Consider the following 23,450-nt stretch of genomic DNA (forward strand, 5'->3'; position numbering starts at 1 on the left):
CTTTATTAGACAGAGGAGCAAATGTACATTAAACAAATCAGTGTTGTATACTGTAGCTCAACATGATGAAATGTTAGAATATGATCAGTATGTTATTCTAATGTTGATCTATCTTACTGCTAGTCTCATACAGCCAACAAACTAACACAGAATAATATAACTTTCAACACACTCAAGAGCAGTTTAGTGTGATAGTGTAGACTAAGTGAAACAGAGCTGCATTACCTCACTTTACCTAAGTTTCGTCTAATAAACTGACCTATGTATTAATACAGCGCTTGCGGGAAATGTCCTTATTCCTTTATATTCGCGGGAATCGCGTGTGGCGCTGATATCTGTCGCTTATTAGCAATCGCGCCCTGCTTCATATCACAGTCATGTTAAAAAACATCAATGTATTCACTCATCCATTAACATTATTAGATCCATCAACATGACAAGTTCCATAATTCCGCTTATGCGACATCAACCTACTGTACGCATTTGTTATTGTAAGAGGTTAGCGACCCCTAGCGGCGATATTTTACATATTGTAGGTTTAAAAATATCTTAAAATAGATAAATACATTTTTTATTTTACAATATTACTGTTTTTACCACATTTCTGATCAATATTTACTGACCCCAAACTTTTGAACAGTATGGTAAATATATATGAGGCTAAATAGCCACAGCTGAATCCTATCATTAAGGCTTATAAAATCTCTCAACAATGTCAGATCTTGTCAAAAGATAAAAAAGAAACAAAAATCCTATTCAATTTTGTATGGTGCTAAGCAGCACATAATAAATATTTAAAAATGAATGTTTTATTTTCATGTACATTTTTGTTTGCTTTGGTATGGCAAACAAATTTGGTAATGCATAAGGACATGCATTAACAGCCAAACAAGAAAATCAAGAAAAATAGGCCTATAGTTCTCATCAAGCATAATGCATCATACTCAGGAAAACATATAGGCCTACAACCTTTGAAGGCCACACCAAATAACCTGACACTCAGAAGCAGATCTCCTGTAAATGAGAGAGAGAGAGAGAGAGAGAGAGAGAGAGAGAGGTGTGTGTGTGTGTGTGTGTGTGTGTGTGTGTGTGTGTGTGTGTGTGTGTGTGTGTGTGTGTGTGTGTGTGTGTGTGTGTGTTAAACACCTGCTTTATGCGACAACCAAGAATATCAAAACTTTGTCTTGGGGAAGAAAGACTTTGGCCCCGTTTCTTACCAGCTGTTGATCTTTGACTAATGGAACTGAGAAGGTGGTCCAAACATCAAAAGACAAGTCACTCACAGGCTGAAAAACATCCCACATTGCAGTTGAGTCTAACTGGTTAAAGAGACAATGTGAATGTAAGGGCAGGAATTTATTTTGTATGCGGCTTGAGGAAGAAAGAAACAGCCTGTGCACATGCCTGTGTGTGTGTGTGTGTTTGTGTTTATCAAAGTCAGGTCAACACCACTATTGTTTTCAAGACAATAGATCAAGGGTGGATGTTTGCTGGAACTGCTGACTTTATATGGGTCAAGGTGTGCAACGGTTAATCTGTTTACTGAAGGCTAAATTGCAGCGCTCAACCTCATTTAGATATTTGGAAGTAAAAAGAGGTGACGCCCAGTTAGATCTGGTTAATCTGATCAAACATACTGTACACTTTCCATTAACATAAACGTATTTTAAAAGAGATACTTAAATTTACCTAATAAAATAAACATGTACTGTACACTACCATTCAATAGTTTGAAAACACTATTAAATTGATTAATTGCATTAAAATTGGAACTTTTATTCACCAAGGTTGCATTCAGTTGATTAAAAGTTACAATAAAGGCATGTACAGTGTTTAGAAATGTCTTTTCAAATAAGTGCTATATTAGGTCATCTTCAACTTGTATGTTTGCAGACCTTTGGCATTCAATCTGTCAGGTTATTTATATAATCATGTTAAGTTTCTTTGCATCCTTTCTGTAGCACTTCTCCCAGACCTTATATGCTCCCAACGTCCAGCTCAATGTCAACATTATTCAGAAGTTGTCTTGTGTTTTTGTAGTATTGCAGATGTGACTTTGTATTTGAAACTCTTGCATCTTGAAATTGGTGTTTGCTGTGATCTGTTCAGTATCTGGGGCTTCCACTTCTCTCTTTGTCCTGCAGTTTGCTTTCTTAATAAAATTATAAATACAAGTAGCACAACCATTTAACTGTGTTGAGATAACAATAAAAGTTTATTTGTGGCAAATTAACAGCATAGAATGATTGCTTTTGCATGACTTTAAACAATTTTTCACCGTTGGCAAATAAAATTATGAAACAGTTATTTTAAACAGTTATAATAATTTGCATCTTTAATAATGTATTTGTATTAAAATGCTATAAAAATGCTACCTTGGTGAAGTTTCTTTCAAAAAACATAGATTTTAAGATTTTTAAATGCCTCATATGCTCACCAAGGCTGCATTTATTTGCTCAAATAATACAAATAATAATAATACATTTATATACATTGTATTTAAAAAAAAAGAGAATTGATTACTGTGATGGCAAAGATGAATTTTCAGCATTACTCCAGTCTTCAGTGTCACATGGTGCTTCAGAAATCATAATGCTGATTTTCTGCTCATGAAACATTTCTTCTTCTTCTTATTATTATTATTATTATTATTATTATCAATGTTGAATTATAAAACGAGTTCAATTCAGTCATAAGCAGCTCTGCAGAAGTGTTGTTACTCACTCTCTGCCTTTGCATGTCTTGATCAGAAAACTGTGCACATTTATGTTCAAGCACATTTATGCACTTATGATTTTCCTTTGCCAGGCCACAGATCAACACATAGTCCTGTCAGAAATAGAACATCCTCCTGAGGTATAGGGCAAGAGAGAGATGTAGGGAAGATGAAGGAGGGGGCGATGGCCTCAGGCTTGGGATAGCCCTCCATAGGGACAGCGATGAGGACTGGTCCTGGATGTGGGCCCACCCTGAGCTCTGTATGACTGAAGTACTCCAGGGCTGAGATGCAGTCTGCATAAGAGAGAGATAAACACAAACATGCACACTGAGACTGTAAATAAACATGTCCTGTGTGCGTATCGGAACTCGGTGGGGCAGTTAGGCCAACAATGCCCTCTGTGAGAAATTGTACTCCAAACAACAGCCATGCCAAATTCATGGCCGTCGCTTCACCTTTGAACCCAGCGAGGACAAAATAATCTCAGTCATGAAAGGCTGGAGTGTTATCCAAACGCTACATAAAACAATTGTGACGACACTTACAAAGTGTTTTTCCGACTGTAATTGAGGTAAGGGAACTGTCATCATGACTATCACAAGTTTCTCATTACATAAGCAGCATATTTTGGCTGAGTTTCATGAATTCATAAGAAAAATAAATGCAGTGCACTGAATGAAACCATCTACATAAACCAACCCAAGATCATCGGTGAGGAAGCAGAGTATCATTTTAGTTTTATCTCATGCAGTGCAAAGCTAATCTTTATTGCTCCCACGAGAATAAGATTAATTGGTAATGGAAATGACTTTGCATACTTATGCTACACGACTGGAATGCAAACCCAAGATTTCATTTGGACTTTGCTCTATGATATGACATCAATGAGTAAAGAAACTAAAGAGTGATAGACTATATATAACTTTTATGGCCGAATTGTAGAGATTTTTTATTTGAAGGAAACCATGTAGCAAATATAGTTTCATAAAGATTGAAAGGTGTAAAGTCTAATTAAGGCAAGTCCTTTTCCATTAAAAAGCAGTTCTGGTAGGTTTCTTTTATTTTTATTTTCAATATTTTTTATGTACCTATATTATTTTAAAATAAAAATTTGAATAAAATATATAAATATATTTCAGTTTTGAACTGAAAACATAGGCCTACCATAGGCTACATTATACTTGACTGATTGTGAGACAAGAAATGTTTTGTTTTCAACATATTAGACATACAAATAAGTTTGCATGTGTGCATATTTTAAAATAAAAAGTAATTTGCAAATAGTTTAGAATAGTTTAGATTAGATTAGACCCAGAACTACATTCTTATTTCTCATAATAAAAGTTTGTTAGAAGTGTTGTTAGTTTATTGTTACTTTTTGGCCTTTCTATTATGCAAATTTGGAGTTTATTAATTCGTTTGCGGTTTTATAGCCTACATTCTTTTTTTTTCTAACACGCAGATGCAGTATTTCTGCTCATTAAATGTTTTTGGGCGATTATATATTTATTTGTGTTAATTTTCATTCTCCCCACATGAAGTTGTGAGAAGCACATGTGAATCATGCCCACAGTGTTGTCTATCCTGTCTCTAGTGCGCATGCTCACATGGTTGACGTGCGCTGAGCGCTGAAGAAAAGGAACAGCAGGCGCCATGCGCTTCCATCAAACTCACGGCTCGCGCTGAGACTTCAGAAGTGTCAAAACCATAGATGTCGCGGGAATGTGAGAGCGTCACGTTGCCCTCCGTCAAATGTAATGAAATTGGCAGCGGGGGCCCAGGGACAATTTCGCTTGTGGATACTTGTAGTGAAGTTGCAGGCTGATACTGTAATACAGCACAGCGCTGAAACATGGAGGGAAACTCAAGGGAAAGCGACAGTCTGGAGCGAGAGCGCCAGTACTGCGAGCTGTGCGGGAAAATGGAGAACCTGATGAAGTGCGGACGGTGTCGTAGCTCCTTCTACTGCAGCAAAGAACACCAGAGACAGGACTGGAAGAAGCACAAGCGGGTGTGTAAGGAGGCCGAGGAGAAGCAGCAGCAGCAGCCGCAGCCGGCTGAAGAGCCCAGCGCCGAACAGTCGAACACTTCAGAACAGTCGAACTCTTCTCAGATTGACTCTACTCTTACGACACCCGGCGAAAGAATGTCAGATTTTATCAAGTCCGCCACGAGCTCTGACAGCAAACCGACAGCGGACAGCTCGAAACCCAACGGACAGACGCGGTCGCCTCCTCAGAAACTGGCCACTGACTATATCGTGCCCTGCATGAACAAGCACGGAATCTGTGTGGTTGACAACTTCCTAGGTGACGAGGTCGGACGCAGTATTCTGGAGGACGTGCGGGCGCTTTACCTGACCGGTGGATTTACGGACGGACAGCTGGTCAGTCAGAGGAGCGACTCGTCCAAGGACATTCGGGGGGATAAGATCACCTGGATCGAGGGGAAGGAGGCCGGCTGTGAGAGGATAGCGTTTCTCATGAGCCGCATGGACGATCTGATCCGACACTGTAACGGGAAACTGGACAACTACAGGATCAATGGAAGAACGAAAGTAAGTAGAGCTGTCATTAACTTAGGAGAACTGTGACGCCTGACACTTAAAGGGGTGCTCAGTAGTTTAAAAAGTTTGATGCAATAGATTTGAGAAATATCTTTAAAATGACAAAGACGTCATATGTCTAGATACGGCTGTTTTTATTCTACAATTTCCAAAAGGTAGAACCTGCTATCAGGCCATTTATGCCTTCCTCATGTCACATGACCAGCCACACAACCGCTGCAGGTAACCGGATGCGCACCATTAACATGCAAAAAAAAAAAAAAAAAAAAATTCTTCTAATCTTTCTATTATAGCCTATTGTATTGTTGTCACGATACTGGACTTCGATATGATACCTTTAAAAAAAAAAAAAAAAAAAAAATTGGGGGAAATCATATAGGCTCCCACACATAAAAAAAAGTGTTATCTTATAAACTCTATATATCTCTTTAAAATTCTGACTTTATTCTGACTTTATGACTCGCAATGGCAAGTTTATATCCCGCAATTGTGATTTATAACTCGCAATTGCATGTTTGTATCCCACAATATTGACTTTATAACTCGCAATTGCGAGTTATCTATTATATAATATATCTATTATATTATAATTCTTAGAAAAAAAGTGAGAACTGCAAGATCTAAACTAGCAATTATGAGAAGAAAAGGCAGAATTGTGAGATAAAAAGTCGCAATTATTTTTTTCAGGTTTTATATTTTCAGGTTTTTACAGGTAGATCTAACAGTATTTAGCTATAGATTAGGTACAGCAATTGAATAAAGTAGCCAAATGTAAAATAGGTAACTGCATAGTCTTCACTGTATAAATTAAACATAGATGGATCCTTATTAAAGTTACAAAAGTTATTCAGTCAAGAGCCTTTTGCTCTTTGATTAACATTAAAAACACAGACAGCAGGTGTATTAGGCTGCTGTTACTTTAATTAATACTGTTAAACATGCATTTTCTTTCTCCACTGTTTACGTTCACTTTAGACATAACCGACTGTGTTTACTAGCATGCTCGCCATGCAAGACAAACATTTTGACATAATTTTGTGTGAAATTGTCCGTTCAAGCACAAGGAGACGTGAAAGCTTAAAGGGTTAGTTCACCCAAAAATGAAAATTCTGTCAGTAATTACTCACCCTCATGTTGTTCCAACCCCGTAAGACCTTCGTTCATCTTCGGAACACAAATTAAGATATTATTGATGAAATCTGAGAGCTGGCTCACTCCTCCATAGGCTTCTATGGGATCGAAACTTGCTGGCCCAGAAAAGTTATTAAAGACATCGTTAAAATAGTCCAAGTGACTACAGTGGCTCAATCTCAGTCACTTGGACTATTTTAAAAATGTCTTTACTAACTTTCTGGGTTTGTAAGTTTCGATCTCATTGAAGCCTATGGAGGAGTGAGCCAGCTCTCAGATTTCATCAAAAATATCATAATTTGTGTTCCGAAGATGAACGAAAGTCTTTACAGGGTTGGAACAACATGAGGGTGAGTAATTGCTGACAGAATTTTCATTTTTGGGTGAACTAACCCTTTAATTCGGTATTCACCTGCTGTCAGACGCGACTTTCTGGGTTATCTTTCACGCCATCTTTAAGTGCAATAAGCCACAAAAAATAAGTCAAATTTGGCTCTCGCAAACTGTTTGAGAGGCGGCTCTGTGCGCGCCACTTGTACAGATCAGTGGTGCATGTGCTTTTTGTGTGAGCGTGAAACCTGTGGGAATGACTACAATTAGGCACAACACAAGCACTATTCAACTGGAGCGAATGAGACAAGTGAGTGAGAGAAGGCGGGTGTGTGTCAATTCGCCATTAGATGGAAGAAAGAGTGAGAACGTGCAGCTGGTATGGGTGAATTCGATACTGCAGAAAAGGAATATTGAAACCGTTTTCAATATTTCAGTGTCGATACATATCGAAATATCAGTATTTTTGACAACACTATTATTCAGATTTGTGTAGGATGAGATGCACAGAAAAGAAACAGTACAAAAACTAAACAGCTTTGGTGTGAATTAACTAGTTAATTAGTAAACAAAGTCATGCCGATAGTTGTCAGTATAGAGTCCAAAACTTCTGCAAAAGCAAGAGCAAACTGAACCTTTTACATTTTCAAGACGTTATCTGGGAAAGGCAAAGCTGAAAATATCAGGTCATTTTAAAGGCCTAGAAATTCAGACATTTCATAGGCACTTGCTTTGTCAAGTGAAATTATTATTTTCTTATCTAGTAATGTCATGGTAAAGTCATGGAAATTCATTAGTCAAAATGTGTGGGAGCATACGGTTGGGGGATCAAGTGAAATCCCCAGTTAAAGCACATCTTTTATGGATTAGGTTAAAACTCAGATTAGATTTGTAGCAAAACATGAAAATCTCCTACAATAAAAATTCTGGACTAAACACATTAAAGACTCTGAATATATGCACCATCAGGTCTCTCCCCCAGAATCAATTGTTCTTGAATTTTCTATCCACGCAAAAATGTCAGGCTGACCGTTTTTTTTTAAACAGGAGCTTCCTTTGGGGCCACAGACTGTTACTGATAGTGCCTTTGTGAGTTATCCACGACCAGCGTGGCTCTCATATTTCCCCAGGTCAGGGGAACGCCTGCGACCACCAGCTGCTATCAGGCGTACCCAACGCATGCACAATGTTTGGACAAACCTCCAACCTCTCAGGGTTTAGGGAAGCCATCACCTTTTCCATCTTGCTGTAAACACACGCACACTTATTGCGACTTACAGGAAATTTGTAACACAGTTAGCTTATGGTTTTGCAAGAGTTGGTATGATTATGTACAAGTTAAGTTGTAGGCTATGTCTCGTTTTATATCACACACTATGGTGAACCTTTTGGATTTCAGGGTCTTCCGGTCTTTTGGCTCATTAAAGTTTGAAGGGTCTCTTATTCAAAGACAAAGACCGCAGTACTTCACTGACTGTGCCTGGGGGAGTATGCGTTCCCTTTTTTTATTTTTTAGATTCACTCCCTGTACGCCACAGCAAGCCGTCACAGGCATGCTTTCCGATCTGTCACACACACCATTACCAGACGGTCAATAGAAACCACAGTGTTATGAAAGAGAAACATTAATGCTTCACATTTATTCTTTAAACGTAAACGTTTCCATGGCTAAAGATAAAATGCCTTAAATAGCATAAAAATGTACTTTATTTGTGCTTAAAGCAAAGGCATGCTGTGCACAGGATGTTGTAGTGTGAATATCAGAAGGCTTGATGGGAGGTGATAGCACTTCCTGCGACTGCATCGTTTTTTTTAATGTCATTGTGAGTGTTGCAGATGTACAGCTGGACAATTCAGGATGCTCAGCAGGCTTATGAAAGAGTCACCCGAAGGGAAAGAGTCTGTTACATAAAACACAATGAACGGATAATGTGTTTATGTTTTGTATTGATATTAAACTATGAACGAGCTTTGTGGTTGTTAAATGTTGGAGGATCAGAGGCAGAGTATATATATCTGGACTTCAGTGAGGCTGTAGATTGTCGAAGGGAAGGAGATGAGTAGAGAAAGAAGTGAGAATAGGAACAAAAGATAATGTTTATTATGAAGTAGTTTTCATAGATTTGGACGCATAATGTTTTGATACATTAAAATTGCATAGAATATAGCCTAAATATTGTGAATCTTCTTAAAGGAGAACTCCGGTCAATTTTAACATTGAGCTCATTTTTTTGTACATTTGGAGTGCTGTCAGTACAGAGAACAACGACAAAAATCGGTGTTTCCTACACCGTGTTATCCTCGTTTTAAAATTTGCACCCTGTTGACTTCAATGGGGCAAGTTTTAAACCTGCTTTTAGCCTCTTAACATCCTTGATGTGTCATTACAAGTGCACAGGTCATGTGAGTGATTCCTTCTGAGTGAACGCGGGTGAATCTGACTGCAGTAGATGTGAAAGAAATATATAAAAAATTATGTTTATTCAGCCAGCGCACATACCTGTATTTACATCCTGTTTTGACATCCACGCGCGTGATCATAGGTACTAAACCTATGCGCGTGAACTCGACAATCGATTACTGTGGACTTCGACCGAAAACAGGATGTAAATACAGGTATGAGCGCTGGCTTAATAAACATCATTTTTTATATATTTCTTTCACATCTACTGCAGTCAGATTCACCCGCGTTCACCCCGAAGGAATCACTCACATGACCTGTGCACTTGTAATGACACATCAAGGATGTTCATTTATTCACCTTCATCTCATCCCAAACCTCCTGTATCCCAAACTTTTTCTCTTCTGTGGAACATATAAGAAGATATTTTGAGAAATGGAAGGTCACCAAAACTGCTTGGTTACAGTATTCTTCAAAATATCTTATTTTGTGTTCCTCAGAAGTAAGTCAGTCATACAGGTTTGGATGAGTGAGTACGTGATGGTAAGTCATTTTAATTAAAAAAACAAAAACTACCCTTTAATGATTCAAGTTCCATGATGTGATAGTCATCGTGATATCAAAATTAAACCCTATTTACTTTGTTTGCTCACATTACTAGTCTTGTGGTGAACAATTAATCCGTGCAAGTTAATAAGCAAGGTGAGGCGAGGTGCGCTAAAATAAAACCGTGCCCTCTATTCAATATTCTGTTTCACTTGGAAATACGTCACAGCACTTTTGGTTCACGTGGACTTTAACAATTCCATTATTGAGTCTTGTAGTCCTTTTGAGGAAGTCTCTCATAATAAATATTTGGACAGTGTGGACCCTGTTGGTAATATTGACCTGTTTGGTAATAAAAAAAAAAAAAAAAATATATATATATATATATACAGTGCTATGCATAAGTGAATACACCCATGCTAAAGTTGACTAAAAAGAGGAATAAAAAATCATATTTTGGAAATTGACCTTAATGCCTTAATTTAAAAAATTAGGAAAAATCCAACCTTTAAGGACACCAATTTTCTTTGTGAATGAATAATGTATCGTAAATAAATAAATGTTCTTCCTTAAAATACATGGTGCATAAGTGAGTTCACCCCTATGTTAAATTCCCATAGAGGCAGGCAGATTTTTATTTTTAAGTTTTTTTTTTTTTTTTTTTTTAGGATACTATGCATCCTGATAAAGTTCCCTTGGCCTTTGGAATTAAAATAGCCCCACATCATCACATAGCCTTCAGCATACCTAGAGATTGGCATGGTTTTATTTCAGTTAGCCTAAAAGCTAGTTTGATTTGCATTGAGAGATGATCTTCTGGAAAGTACCCCATGCCAATCTCTAGGTATTGTGAAGGCTATGTGATGATGTGGGGCTATTTTAATTCCAAAGGCCAAGGGAACTTTATCAGGATGCATAGTATCCTAAAAAAAAAAAAAAAAAAAACCTTAAAAATAAAAATCTGCCTGCCTCTATGGGAATTTAACATCGGGGTGTACTCACTTATGCACCATGTATTTTAAGGAAGAACATTTATTTATTTACGATACATTATTCATTCACAAAGAAAATTGGTGTCCTTAAAGGTTGGATTTTTCCTAATTTTTTAAATTAAGGCATTAAGGTCAATTTCCAAAATATGATTTTTTATTCCTCTTTTTAGTCAACTTTAGCATGGGTGTATTCACTTATGCATTGCACTATATATATATATATATATATATATATATATATATATATATATATATATATATATATATATATATATATATATTATTATTATTATTATTATTATTATTATTATTATTTTATTTTTTTTAACTAAAATAAAGTTTCGTTTTTGTCATTTTTATTGTCATATTTTTATGTCACAATATTTAGTTTATTGTTTAATATTTTCGTAATGTACCATATGGTTCCTTGTATCCATTCCATGGTCCTTGCATCACCTTCAGCAGCAACGTTCCCTCCTGAATCCTGTTTCATGGCAAAAAAAATAAATTATACCCGAGTTGTGAATGTGCAGTCTGTGTTAATGCAATGAAAAAGACTGTTTAACACAAAACAATGGCAGGAGTTGTCTTCACGCAAAAACAAGCATACAACGCGACCAATCAATTGACAAATGACTCTTTTTCTAATGAGTAATTCAGTAGGATGCTGTCTGAAACCCCTGTATAATTTACAGCAGAATCTACATCGAATCAAGAGCTTGTGAATCTGAACACAAATCGAATCAGAAAATATCGTTCTTGCCCCTCAAACTTTTTGTGTGGTGTTTTTGGTCAATTATTGTTTATCATTGGTTTATGGGGTTTATCACCTCCTACACAGAAAGCTTCTAGGTGTCAAGGGTGAAGAATGTTTGCAGCAGTATAACACAATGAATTGCCACATAGTCATGTTTACATTACGTGACCAGAGATGCTGGCACTGGATCAGAATGGGCTGTTTTTGAGCGTATTTGTTAGAGCATTGCATTCCCTTTGGAAAGTCCCACCTCACTAGGAAGGATGTATAATATTTCTTTGCTTCTGCATCGATGTTTAGTTACGTGATTTTTTTGTTTTTGTACCCTTATATCAGGAAACCTTGCGTGCAACCAACAGGAGACTTGTGAGGTTGTTTTTTGAAGGCGGAAAGCTGATGTGTAAAACACCTGTAGACTTCATAATGACCCATAATGAAGCATGCTTTTTATTTTTTTGGTGCATATTTTACTGTAAGTTTATATTGTACATGCATTTGATGTTTTTTGTGTGTGTGCTGTTAGTTGCAAGATGTGCCTATTTTTCATCAGCAAAAGCTTAAATGCGTGACTTATCTCTTGGACATGTTGTGCGCTGTCAATGCTTTTTCCTCAACGTGTTTATTAATGGTGCAGTGTGGTGTCAGTCTGCCAGGGTGTCAGCGCTTGGAACAGCAGTGCAGCTGCACGCTCTGCACGTAGCTGGACTATTAGAACTGTCTGTCTGGCTAAAGTCCAGGAGCTGAGGTTTATATCAGCTCTGCATTGCTCAGGTTTATATCAGCTCTGCATAGCTCGCTGGAACAGATGCAGTATCACATAAAGGAGAAATGACATGTTGTAAACCCAAGAGGGCCTCTTACAGGAAAATCCCTGAATCTAGGAAAACAAATTGCTGTTATGGAGATCTGTTGGAGTAAATAATGACAGGCATGATTAACATACTAATTGGAAATCATTGAAGACTTTATGCATGCTCCAAATCAGTTCATAGGTGCAACACATACATTTTATGTGTATTTTAACATACATTTGAAATAATGTTTTATAGCAAAATATTTATGTCGAAATGTTAAGCTAGTTAGCTAAACCAGCATCGATTTGAATCAGTAGTTCAGTGTGTTTATCTAAAAATAACGTGTATTATAATTTTACCTGGACGTGGAATAGTGTCTGTGTGGAATAAAATGCATAAATGTCAGTGTCACATGATCCTTCAGAAATCATTCTAATATGCTGATTTGGTGATCAAGAAACATTTATTATTATTAATGATGAAAGCATTTGTGTTTTTCTGGTAACCATAATATATATATATTTTTTTTTTAGGATTCTGAAGAAAAAAAATCCGGATTTTTCAGGATTAATAATAGAAAGATCCAACAGCATTTATTTGAAATATAAAATCTTTTTTTAATATTATAAATGTAAATGTTTTGCACTGTAGCTTCTTTTTGATGACAACATAAACCAAACTCAGAATTTTTCTAGTAATGTTTAACAAAGCAATTGCCGCATCAATGCAAATTACTACTACTACAAAAAAAAAAAATCTATACTTTCAATACTATCGGCTAATGGCATAAAAAAAATGCTGCTTTTGTCATGAATATTGACAATCTAATAAATATATAGATAGGAGGCGCAGCTGTTTGTGCATACAGCGTCACATCCAGGTGTGTCTGAGACATTGAAACCAGAATACACGCACACTGAAGCTCTGATTGAAATGCTCTTTGTGTTGTGGGACTATGGCATCCCCTCAATCTCCTTTACCCTCCTTCCACGGTCATGGATCTTTGCAGATGATGATGGGAGAGTGGCGGCATGGCATCCTGACGCAAAAGCTGCTGCGTGATGTTGATGTGTGCCATCCGCACCCACCTCTCCTCACCCGGTTGTTTTCTCATCCAAGCATGCCCTGCTTACTCTCTGACGCAGTTGTCTCTCACACTCACCTCCACCTGAACGATTGAAGCGCCGTTGAGCGATTTCACCCTTATCTGCTCTGGCCCATTCACGTGGGGGGCTCGCAGATTGCGTCAATGCCCTCAGCTCACTTTTTTGTCCTGGCTTGTCTTTCTTTCCTTCTTCCCCTATATCCTTCTCCCACTGGCTAAAGCACACGCTCGCTCGCTTTATTTACGTTGTCCTTCGCTTTTGCACCTGCCACCAGGGTAAACATTTCAGTTGAAATGTTGTCACATGTATTGTGATCTGTCGTGTATTGCGTGCCATTGCAGGCTGCGAGACTTGGCTGGAAAGGCCCCTATTAAACGAGCCGAGGCTATGAATACGTTTATTTCACAATAACGATATATTCTACTACAATATGGTAATTTTTGCTTTAAATAATGTTTTTATGATAACAATTTTTGATACCATTCAATTAAATATACATTTATTCTTAATAAAGTTACAAAAGCTATTCAGTCAAGAGCAATGAGATTGTTTTGATTAACATTAATGGCACAGATGGCAGCAGGAGCATTAGGCTGCTGTCACTTTAAGACCGAATGCACGGATCTAATTTACTGATACAAATGCGCTTTCTTTCTCAACTCTGTTTACGTTCTTTAGACATAAACAACCGTGTTTACGAGGATACTCGCAAAGACAGGCATTTTGACACATAAGTGTGTTTATTTGTTCATTCAATCCCAATAAGGCGCCAAAAAGAACTCAGTTCAGCACTCAGCACACTTTATGTGCACACGTTTCAGGTGTGTGCGCTCAGAAACTGTCTCTTAGACAGTGCGCGTATATAGCGAAATGAGTTCTCTTTAGCTGCTTATTGCGCTTGAATGGTTTAAAAGCACTTGTTTTTAAACCGCAAGGCTTAAAAACACATTCAAATGATAAGCTTCGGTGACAGCGCAGCGCGGCAACGTCATGTCTCTACCAGTTAATCGTGTCCACAGGTACACCCAGGGCCGGATCTACCATACGGGCAATCTGGGCATGTGCCCAGGGGCCCTTGCGCAGAGAGGGGCCCTCCGTGATCGGAGTTTTTTGTTGTTGTTGTGCGCTACATAAAAATAGTATACACATGGCTTGGCCTCGATCTTGATAATTATCCAATCAGAATAAAAAAAGAAAGTGTATATTACATCATATGATCCCGCTCTTATTAATGCAAATGCTTTTAAACAATTAATTTGCGACAAGACAAAAGTGTGACTTTGACACACACACACAGAAAGATGCGCCAGTATCGTGCGCACAGACAGCACGCCAGAATACAGTTCTCTTTCGAGCTTGAACTTACATTGACAACACACACAATTATGCCAAAATGTCAGTTTTTTGTTGAGTATCTTCATAACATAAGAGCAGTCTTATGATGAACGTGAAGAGTTTTGAGAGAATGAGGCGCGTGTGAGATCAGCGTCTCTGCCGGCGTCTCTGCGGTCTTAAAGAGACAGCAGCCAATAAAGCTTTCTGTCAGTAAAGTTAATCAAAACAAAAATAACAGAGAAAATTACTCACTGCTCTTAACTAAAGAACTTTTTTAGCTTTAATAAGGATTAGTCTATATTTAATTTATAATTTATGCAGTGCAGACTGTTTGATAACTTTATTCAATATCGGTATATGTCCTAGGCCTACCTGTTAGACAGTAAGGGCACTGGTAAATATGACATTTATTTTTTACTATTGTATTATTGAGACATATAACAAGTTTGCAAAGTTTGTAAAAAATAGTTTTTTAATTTGAAAACAGTGCATTTAGTTGTTGTTTCTAGTCTGAGTTGAGAAATACACATTTCAGCATTATCACTAATCTACTGTATGTGTGCATTTTACTTGAGAACCAAGCAAGTTGACTCCTGAAACCATTTGTATATTTTATCATAATTGTATATTGCGATCGCAATATTGACCTCAATAATAGCAATATGACATTTTCCCCAAATCGTGCAGCCCTACTTTTCAGAAAAAGAAAAAAAAATGGTATCATTGTCTTGTGAACTTGTCATTCAGCTTTTGACCAATAGTGATTGGCATGTCAAATCCCACACCTGGTGGGCCTTAGTATTGTGTTTGTGTGTGTGTGTTCCTTTGGAGAGTGTGGTTGTCAGGTAGGGGAGGGGGGCCCATGAGCTTCAGTGCCCAGGGGCCCCTGGGGGTACTAATCCGGCCCTGGGTACACCCCTAATGAAAACTGTATATTCCTTATGAGCTGAACGGTTTTTTTTATGGAATAATTGCAGTATTTAGTATTTATCCGTGCATATCATTATTCTTTTTTTAAAATAATGTGCCCTCATAAGAACTTCCACTCCTACTTGCAGCGATGATGTGTTTTTTTTGGTGGGAGGGCGAGACAACCTGTCAATCACATCCAACGATCCAATCAATTCAATGGACCTGCTCTACATTTTTTCATGTTCAAAAAGACGTTTCACTCGAATATACGTCTGAATAGAGAATAGAAACTATCGCAGCTGTTGCAACCAGCAACACTACACCTACGTACCCTCCTGACCACTGTACTAAGTACAGATAAATCTACGCTAGCTCGTACCAAGGGCGTGGTAGCTCGTACCAAGGGAGGGCGTGGTGAACTGGAACCTGCTTACGTCACGTAGTACCGCAAACATCTAATAGGAAAATTCAACTGCAGTAGCCACCGTTCAACCTGAAGAGGGCAGCACTCAGACGTTTTTACACAATATATTATAGAATTAAAACACTTTATACCCAAATGTCAAAAAAGTTACTCGAATCAATGAACAGCACTAATAAAGCCCCATTCTTACAGATCATTAACTAAAAAAAAGTTGGTTTAGGGTTTAGTTACCCTTTAAGCACTGTTTTTGAACTCCTGAAACAACTCGATTATAGTCTTGAGTTTTCTTCTGGGAACGTACACGTCACAATATTTACAATAAGTTACTACCGACTGGGAAGAGAGGTGCTGCAACAATGTGAAATATGTAGAAAATAAAAAAAATTCACCCTTAACCTATTCTAGTAGACCCTAAAAACAAAATAAAGATTTTGTAAAAGGGCATAATTTTGCCTTTTTAACAGTAAAATGATTACCATAGTCATCGTCTTCGCCCCTAGTTTGGCCTTTCCGTGACTCCTGCATTCCCCATCTTCCACTTGAAGTGAGTGATTTAGTCAACCACACCCCAGCACCGCTACCGGTTATGTTGCTTGGAAAAAAAGGTCCTCATGTACAGTCGTTTTTAGATTTGTTCCCAGCATGTGTTGCTTTTCTCAGCTGGCGTCTTTTCTCCTGGAATGATGACGCTCGTTCTCTGGAAATCTAATATCAAATTATAGGCCTCAGGAAGCTGGAGAGGAGAAATGTTAAGTGGGGGGACACACACTGCTGTTAGCAGCTCTGTGTTTTTGGGTCTAACGGTTCAGACTTCCACTGGTCAGTTTGCATCACAGTCACCGTTTTAGTAAATACTTGGTGTTGCTTTTCAGGAGGTACAATTTGGATACCGATATTTTAACACTTTGATTGGTTGTTACCAGTCTGATTGCTGATTTTTATTTTTCAAATAATAACAAAAAATATACATGCTGCGGAATAATGCACTGTAAATTACTGACAAAAATGAGACTGACAATATTTTGCCACCATAGTGGTCATAGGGCTTATATTGGTAATTTATATTATTTATCTATTTATTATTATTGGCCAATACATTTGCCATCATCAAGCACTAATAGATGACTATTTAACCAGTGTCCCAGAAGAATCTTAAGGATTGGTATCGCGACTGATTAAGTATTTTTTTAAGCATCATATCGGCTATCCTATAGCCCAGTGGTTCCCAAACCTGTCCTGGAGTACCCCCAACACTGCACGTTTTCTTTGTCTCCCTAATCAAACACACCTGATTCAACTCATCAGCTCATTATCACTGAATCAGGCGTGTTTGATTAGGGAGACAAAGAAAACGTTCATTTTCAATGGAGGGCTCTGGCTCTGGACACTTTACAATTTCTTACACATTTTATGTTATACAGATTTTGTCTTACTATGTAAATGTGTCTTAAAATTTGTTATAAATGTATTTATACTGTTTATCCCTCGTTTCATTCTATATATGTTTACTAATTGTGTGTTCATTTTTTTATGAATTTTTAATGAATATATCTTTAATGTTCTTGCCATGAGAATAACCTTAAATGCTGACATGGAATAAATCAAGTAAATAAATAAAAATATTGATATTTTTTAAAAGTATTGTATGACATGACATGACTGAACTACACTACGTATGCAAACCAAACCATTAAGTTTTCTTTCTTTTTTTCATGGGAACCATTTCATCTCTAGTATGTATGCAAGTAAGGCAAAGAATGTTGGAAGAGATGTTTGTTTTTCGGCCATAAGAACACCCTCCCTCCCTGCCTTCCTCAGACAGGCCTGACACACAGACACACACACACACACACATGCTGAGAGTCAGTGGAAAACACGCTGATGTCGTGTCCCTGGGGAGGACGTCTCGGTCCCTTTGACATTATGCTGTTGGGTTAGGGTTAGAGGGTTAAGTCAAGGCCTAAAAATTCCCTGCTGGGCTAGTGCTGCTTATAAATAGAGTGTTAGGTCACAAACTATCAGTGATAAGTGATCAGATTCAGGAGCCTACGTGCAGAAGTGGGTGAAAAAGAAGGCGAGTTCCCGGAGGGGATCGATATCAGAGAGCTGTTCTGTCAGTGCTTTTTTTCAGTTCACAGAAACACGGCTCACAGTATTAGCCCAAAGGTTTCTGTTATTTAAGTGTTTGTTGGGTGCTTGTTTGAAGCATTTTGTTAATGATTTAAAGGTGAACGTTGGCATTAGTCATGGTTTTGTTTAAAGTTTGACATGTTTTTTACTTGGAGAGGAATATTCTCCAACCTTTTTAGTTATTTTTAAACTTCTAATTATAAGGAAGTGCATGTTGTTTGCTCCAGAAATGTAGTTTCACCGAGTCATATGCAGGTCACTTGGACTGATGAACTGATTATCTATTTTTATGAGTCTTTCCTTTGTAACACTGTCCTGATCGCTCCTAACGGATGTGTCCTTGTGCACAAATACTTTTACACTGCTATTTTCTTCTTTGTGATTAATTAACACTTTCCATGTAAACTCGGAGACCAAAATAAAAGGGGCAAAGGAAGAGCAGGAAAAGAAAAACCTCAGCAAAGGAAAGACTCCAGCAATGGCTTCATTGTTCCCTCAGCCTCATAACCCAGATTCAACAAGATTAAATGATACAATCATCATAGGGCTGAGAATTTCACAGTTATCACCTTATTTTTTCCACTTTGATTTCATGTATGAGTGCGCTGTGGTATCGTACAGTATCTGAAAGGAATTCGGCGGTCTGAACTCCATTAGACAAATACGGGGTAACAGTGAGTCTCATGAAGAATATATCTTGATCATATTTCACTTCAAAAGCAAAAATTAATAATAGTTTGCATATTTTTGCCCCTTCATCATCTGTGATGAATCTGTAATCTTGACGTTTTCACTTTTTAGTTTAGTAATTCTCAATGTAAAATTAACCTGTCTGAGCACAATGATTGGTTTTTAATTACGCATATATTAAAGGCAGTACACCAAGTCCTATGGTGAATAAACACTTTTTATACCGGACAAAAAAAAGTATTCAGTGTATAAAATGAAAGTCGTCATGTATAAAAATGATACATAAAGTGGTTTACATACATAGCCATTATTATTAATAATAATACTAAATGGCTTTTTTTAATTACAGTAATAATAAATATGGAAATATGTTTAATTGTCAAGAAAATGCCACAATGCAAAATTGTCCCAATGATGTGCTTGAAATATTATCAGGACATTTTCTTGACAGTCTTTGTGAGGTTATTGTAAAAAAAAAATATATATATATATATATATAAATAAGACTCAAAATATTATCTTATGATGGGAAAAAATTGAAATCTTCATTGAACATTGTCTTCTTATAGAGTGTGCTGCATCCAATCACTGTGAAAGGTCTGTCGTCACATGTTCTTTTGATTGGCTATATTTTGTCCAATTACTAAAACAACTAGTTTTTCCTTCCAGGCAATGGTGGCGTGTTATCCTGGCGATGGGACAGGATATGTACGGCATGTGGATAACCCTAACGGAGATGGGAGATGCGTCACATGCATATATTACCTGAATAAAGACTGGGATGCCAAGGTAGGAGTTTTTTTCCCACCTTCCTTTGAGCTTTGAACTTGTAAACTTTCTGTAGCATGTAAAACTGCATGAGATTGTTTAAGCTCTTCTCTGTTTGTTTAGGTATCTTATCTGATGTAGACTGCTTAAACTTGCATCTGAGCTTTCATTCAATTCAATGGAAGTTCAAAACCAACCTTGTGCAGAGAGTTTGCTGTTGGTACTTTAAATAAATAAGCCACACAAGAGACTGTTTATGTGCTGTTATTAGAGGTCTACTAGAACAATGAAACTTTGGTTTATGTTGGGTTTGTATATAATAGATAAATGAATTATTGTCAAATATTTAGTGTTTAAGTTTGACGTATTTGTACATTGTACTGCAAATTAATGGAAAGAAACGTATTTCTAATCAGTTGACCACGTGGGCATCACACAAAAACACACCACAACCAATAGTCCGATTCATATATAAATGACTCCGAGTGTGACCAGTGTAGACCGACTTCTGAAACAAAATACTTCAATAAGCCGATTTTCTTTTTGGTAAATCAAAAACATACAACAAACAAGACCAGTGTAGACTGATTCCCGAAACAAATGACTGGTTCTTGAGTCCCGAAACATTACGAACTGGTTCTTTCGGGATTAATGATTTGAATGTGTCTAACACAGCCCTGTATACTGTAGTGGACACAGAATGGTTACTAAAATATACCTAATTGAGTCATAATCGAATCAAAATTGGAATTGAATTAGGAAATCTGTTATGGTTATGTTAAACTGTTGAAGTTCCATGAGGGTTCGCTGTGACCGCAGGCCTGACATTTTCCACTGCTGACTCTACCACCTTCCATCACCTTCCAGCTGTTAAAGCCAGCACTGCGTCAGAGAGCGGTTCTGCTCTAGAACATTCCGACCGGCCATGGAAACCATCCAGAGTTGATCAGATGTTCTTATATGAAGTGAACGTTAAAGAGAGAGTTGGACAGTTTCACAGGCAAGATACAGGGTTGGTAGAAGGGAAAGAAGGATGTAGTGTTTGTCTGTAGTGTTAAGTCTACATTAAACACTCAAGGGCATGGTGCTCTTTATCTAGATGCTGTTATCTAGAATCTGCAAACAAACGCCGTTTTCTTCCAGCCATCGGTTTCTGTATCAGTGCTGTGATGTAAGGATGGGTCAAATCTCACACGCATTCAACCCTGATATTTTCCATCCTTCTCAAGCTACACAGGATGCCAGTAATACATGATTTGAATTCTAGCACGCTCTCTCTCTCGTATCTCACCCTCTTTACTGAATGGAGAGGAAAATAGCCATCTCACGCAAACTGTTGTCTTGGCTTATGAAAAAGACGCAGTTGTGTCCGAATAATTTATTTTTTTTATTTTTTTTTAAGCTAAATTTAGCAACAGGAAAAAAGACATTCCCTCCCAGAGTTTTCCCATCCACAACATTCTGTTGTGTGTAAATTAAATTTGAAATCCAAATTTTGAAAGATGTCTCTTATTCTCACCAAGGCTTTGTTAATTTGATCAAGAATATAGTAAAAAAAAAACTAATATTGTAAAATAATACAATTTAAAATGTTCTATTTGAATATGTTTTAAAATATAATGATATTCCTCTGTGTGTGTGTGTGTGTGTGTGTGTGTGTGTGTGTGTTTTTATATACACAAAAGTACAATTAATGGGGTGGAACTTTTTAATGTAGAAAAGTGGACAGTGCAAGTTTAAATTGTGAAGTATTTATAACTTATGGTAATATTTAATGTGCTAAAAACAAATCAAATTTTATAACACAGCTGTACAGAAAATATTGCAATCCACACAACATAATGGGAGACATATCAGAGTTCAAAAGAGGACAAATTGTTGGTGCTGGCTCATCTGAAAGCCCTACACCATTGTTGTCTAAAACGGTTTCAGTTTCACGGTCCAGCCCCTGGAATATACCATAATTCTCATCTGCTCACTCTATAGGACCACGGTGGCCTTTTGCGGATCTTTCCAGAGGGAACCTCTCAGTTTGCAGACATAGAGCCCAAGTTTGACAGACTTCTGCTGTTTTGGTCAGACAGACGGAACCCACATGAGGTCCAGCCAGCTTACGCCACAAGGTCAGTGACACATTTCATTTAGTAAAATAGTTCTGTAAGTTGCTAATGCTTAAATGCAACTCTGTGTGAATTCATGTGCAGGTATGCTATAACGGTGTGGTATTTTGACGCTGATGAGCGAGCTCGAGCTAAGGAGAAATATCTAACAGGTGAGGTTCAAACATGACCAGGCACTTACATTGATCCTCCTGAACAACATTATCTAGATTTCTGTGCTGTATCTATGGGATTATGGCCAGACTGCTTTGTTGGAATACTATTTAAAGGAGCAGTGCAGCCAAAAATGAACATTTACTCACCCTCATGTTGTTGTTTCACACCCATATGTTGTTACGATTTAAAATACGTTTTTGATTTGAATATTTTTCACATGTAATTTATTCCTGTGTTGGCAAAGCTGAATTTTCAGCATCATTACTGCAGTCTTCAGTGTCACATGATCCTTCAGAAATCATTCTAATTTGCTGATTTAGTGCTCAAGAAACTTTTATTATTATGATCAATGTTGAAAACAGTTGTGCTGCTTAATATTTTTGTGGGAGTTATATTGTATGTTATTTCCTGTTATAAACCAATAAACATTTATATACATTTTGTTTCAAGATTCTTAGAATAGAAATCTCAAAAGAACCGCATTCATTCGCTTTTGATCAATTTAACGCATCCTTTCTGAATAGAAGTATTAATAGTTTAGTTATCAGTAACCGCTCACTTTCATTGTACAAACTGCTTGTATGACATGAGGATGAGTAAATATAATGACAGTATTTTCATTTCACGATGAAGTATTCCTTAAAATAATGAACCACAGTGGGTAATCTTCTACCTAATAACAGATACGGATTGTCAGAGAGAGCGAAGAGCGGGTCTGTATTCACCTTTATGACGTTTTTCTTTCCGTCTTTTAGGTTCCGGTGAAAGGAGCGTAAAGGTGGAGTTAAACAAGCCGTCAGAGCCCAGCTAGTGAACGAGGGATGAATAAAGAGGAGTGTACAGGGTTGGACCTCCAGAGTACTGCTGAGAGATGATGAGCAGAGGGCAGAAGAAAGTCAGGAAGCGACTTTCTCTCTCATTTACCTCTCCATCTGTCATCTATAAGGGGCTTCTCAGAATGTGAAGACAGGCGTGAATTAACATGCTTTGTGTTTCCTTTATGAAGAATGCTGGCTTACATGAGCATAGGATGGACATAATGCGAAACTTGAGGGTGTTTGTGCACTTATTCAACAAGATTTTGAGCTACGACCCCCTACAGTTTCCTTCCCCGGTCCCCCTTGTCAACTTTGTTATTGCACGTGTTAATAAAGGTACAGTTTTGTTTGGCAACGCATATGCAGAAACAACACAGAAAACCCCTTTTAAGGTTACAAGCTCTATGCAATGTCCTATACGTGTTATTCTGCTCATAAGCTATTGGATTGGTGTTTTTGTATGGCTCTTAATTCCGCTTTCCAAGCTCTCCTAATTGGAGCCACAAGGAACGTGCTTTATCATGGCTTGCACCTGTTGCTTGGTCACCGGGAGCATTGCTGGATTGTCTTTGCCAGTCATCAGCGATATGTCTGTTGTTGCAGACGTTATGTCTCTCCTGTCTTAAGCCAAACTTGACTTGACATCTCATGCCTAACAGCTCTGAGTTTTAAATAAAAAAAGCAGTTTTGACTGTGTGTGTGTACATGTTTTATTTGTTTCATCATTTGTTCGTCGTCTGATGGTATTAACCTTC

The 23,450-nt window shown here is 37.5% G+C and overlaps 1 protein-coding gene across 1 annotated transcript; it reads left to right on the forward strand.

The window, feature by feature from the left end:
• The first annotated feature begins 4,282 nt into the window (after window positions 1-4,282).
• egln1b (egl-9 family hypoxia-inducible factor 1b) lies at window positions 4,283-23,391 on the forward strand. Its single transcript, XM_084396017.1, has 5 exons — window positions 4,283-5,276; window positions 19,503-19,622; window positions 21,588-21,724; window positions 21,806-21,873; window positions 22,633-23,391. Exons 1-5 carry the CDS (start codon window positions 4,572-4,574, stop codon window positions 22,686-22,688), a joined length of 1,086 nt encoding a protein of 361 aa, XP_084252143.1. The 5' UTR covers window positions 4,283-4,571; the 3' UTR covers window positions 22,689-23,391.
• Window positions 23,392-23,450: the final 59 nt, after the last annotated feature.

Source organism: Rutilus rutilus, assembly GCF_951802725.1.
Source record: "Rutilus rutilus genome assembly, chromosome: 22".
In the NCBI taxonomy this organism is placed as follows: domain Eukaryota; kingdom Metazoa; phylum Chordata; class Actinopteri; order Cypriniformes; family Leuciscidae; genus Rutilus; species Rutilus rutilus.

Bases quoted from the DNA above. Each gene is read 5' to 3' on its own strand.
- egln1b (XM_084396017.1), top strand. From the start codon at position 4,572: ATGGAGGGAAACTCAAGGGAAAGCGACAGTCTGGAGCGAGAGCGCCAG. The intron at 19,623-21,587 runs GTAGGAGTTTTT...CTCACTCTATAG, and splicing joins ATAAAGACTGGGATGCCAAG to GACCACGGTGGCCTTTTGCG. The intron at 21,725-21,805 runs GTCAGTGACACA...ATTCATGTGCAG, and splicing joins CAGCCAGCTTACGCCACAAG to GTATGCTATAACGGTGTGGT.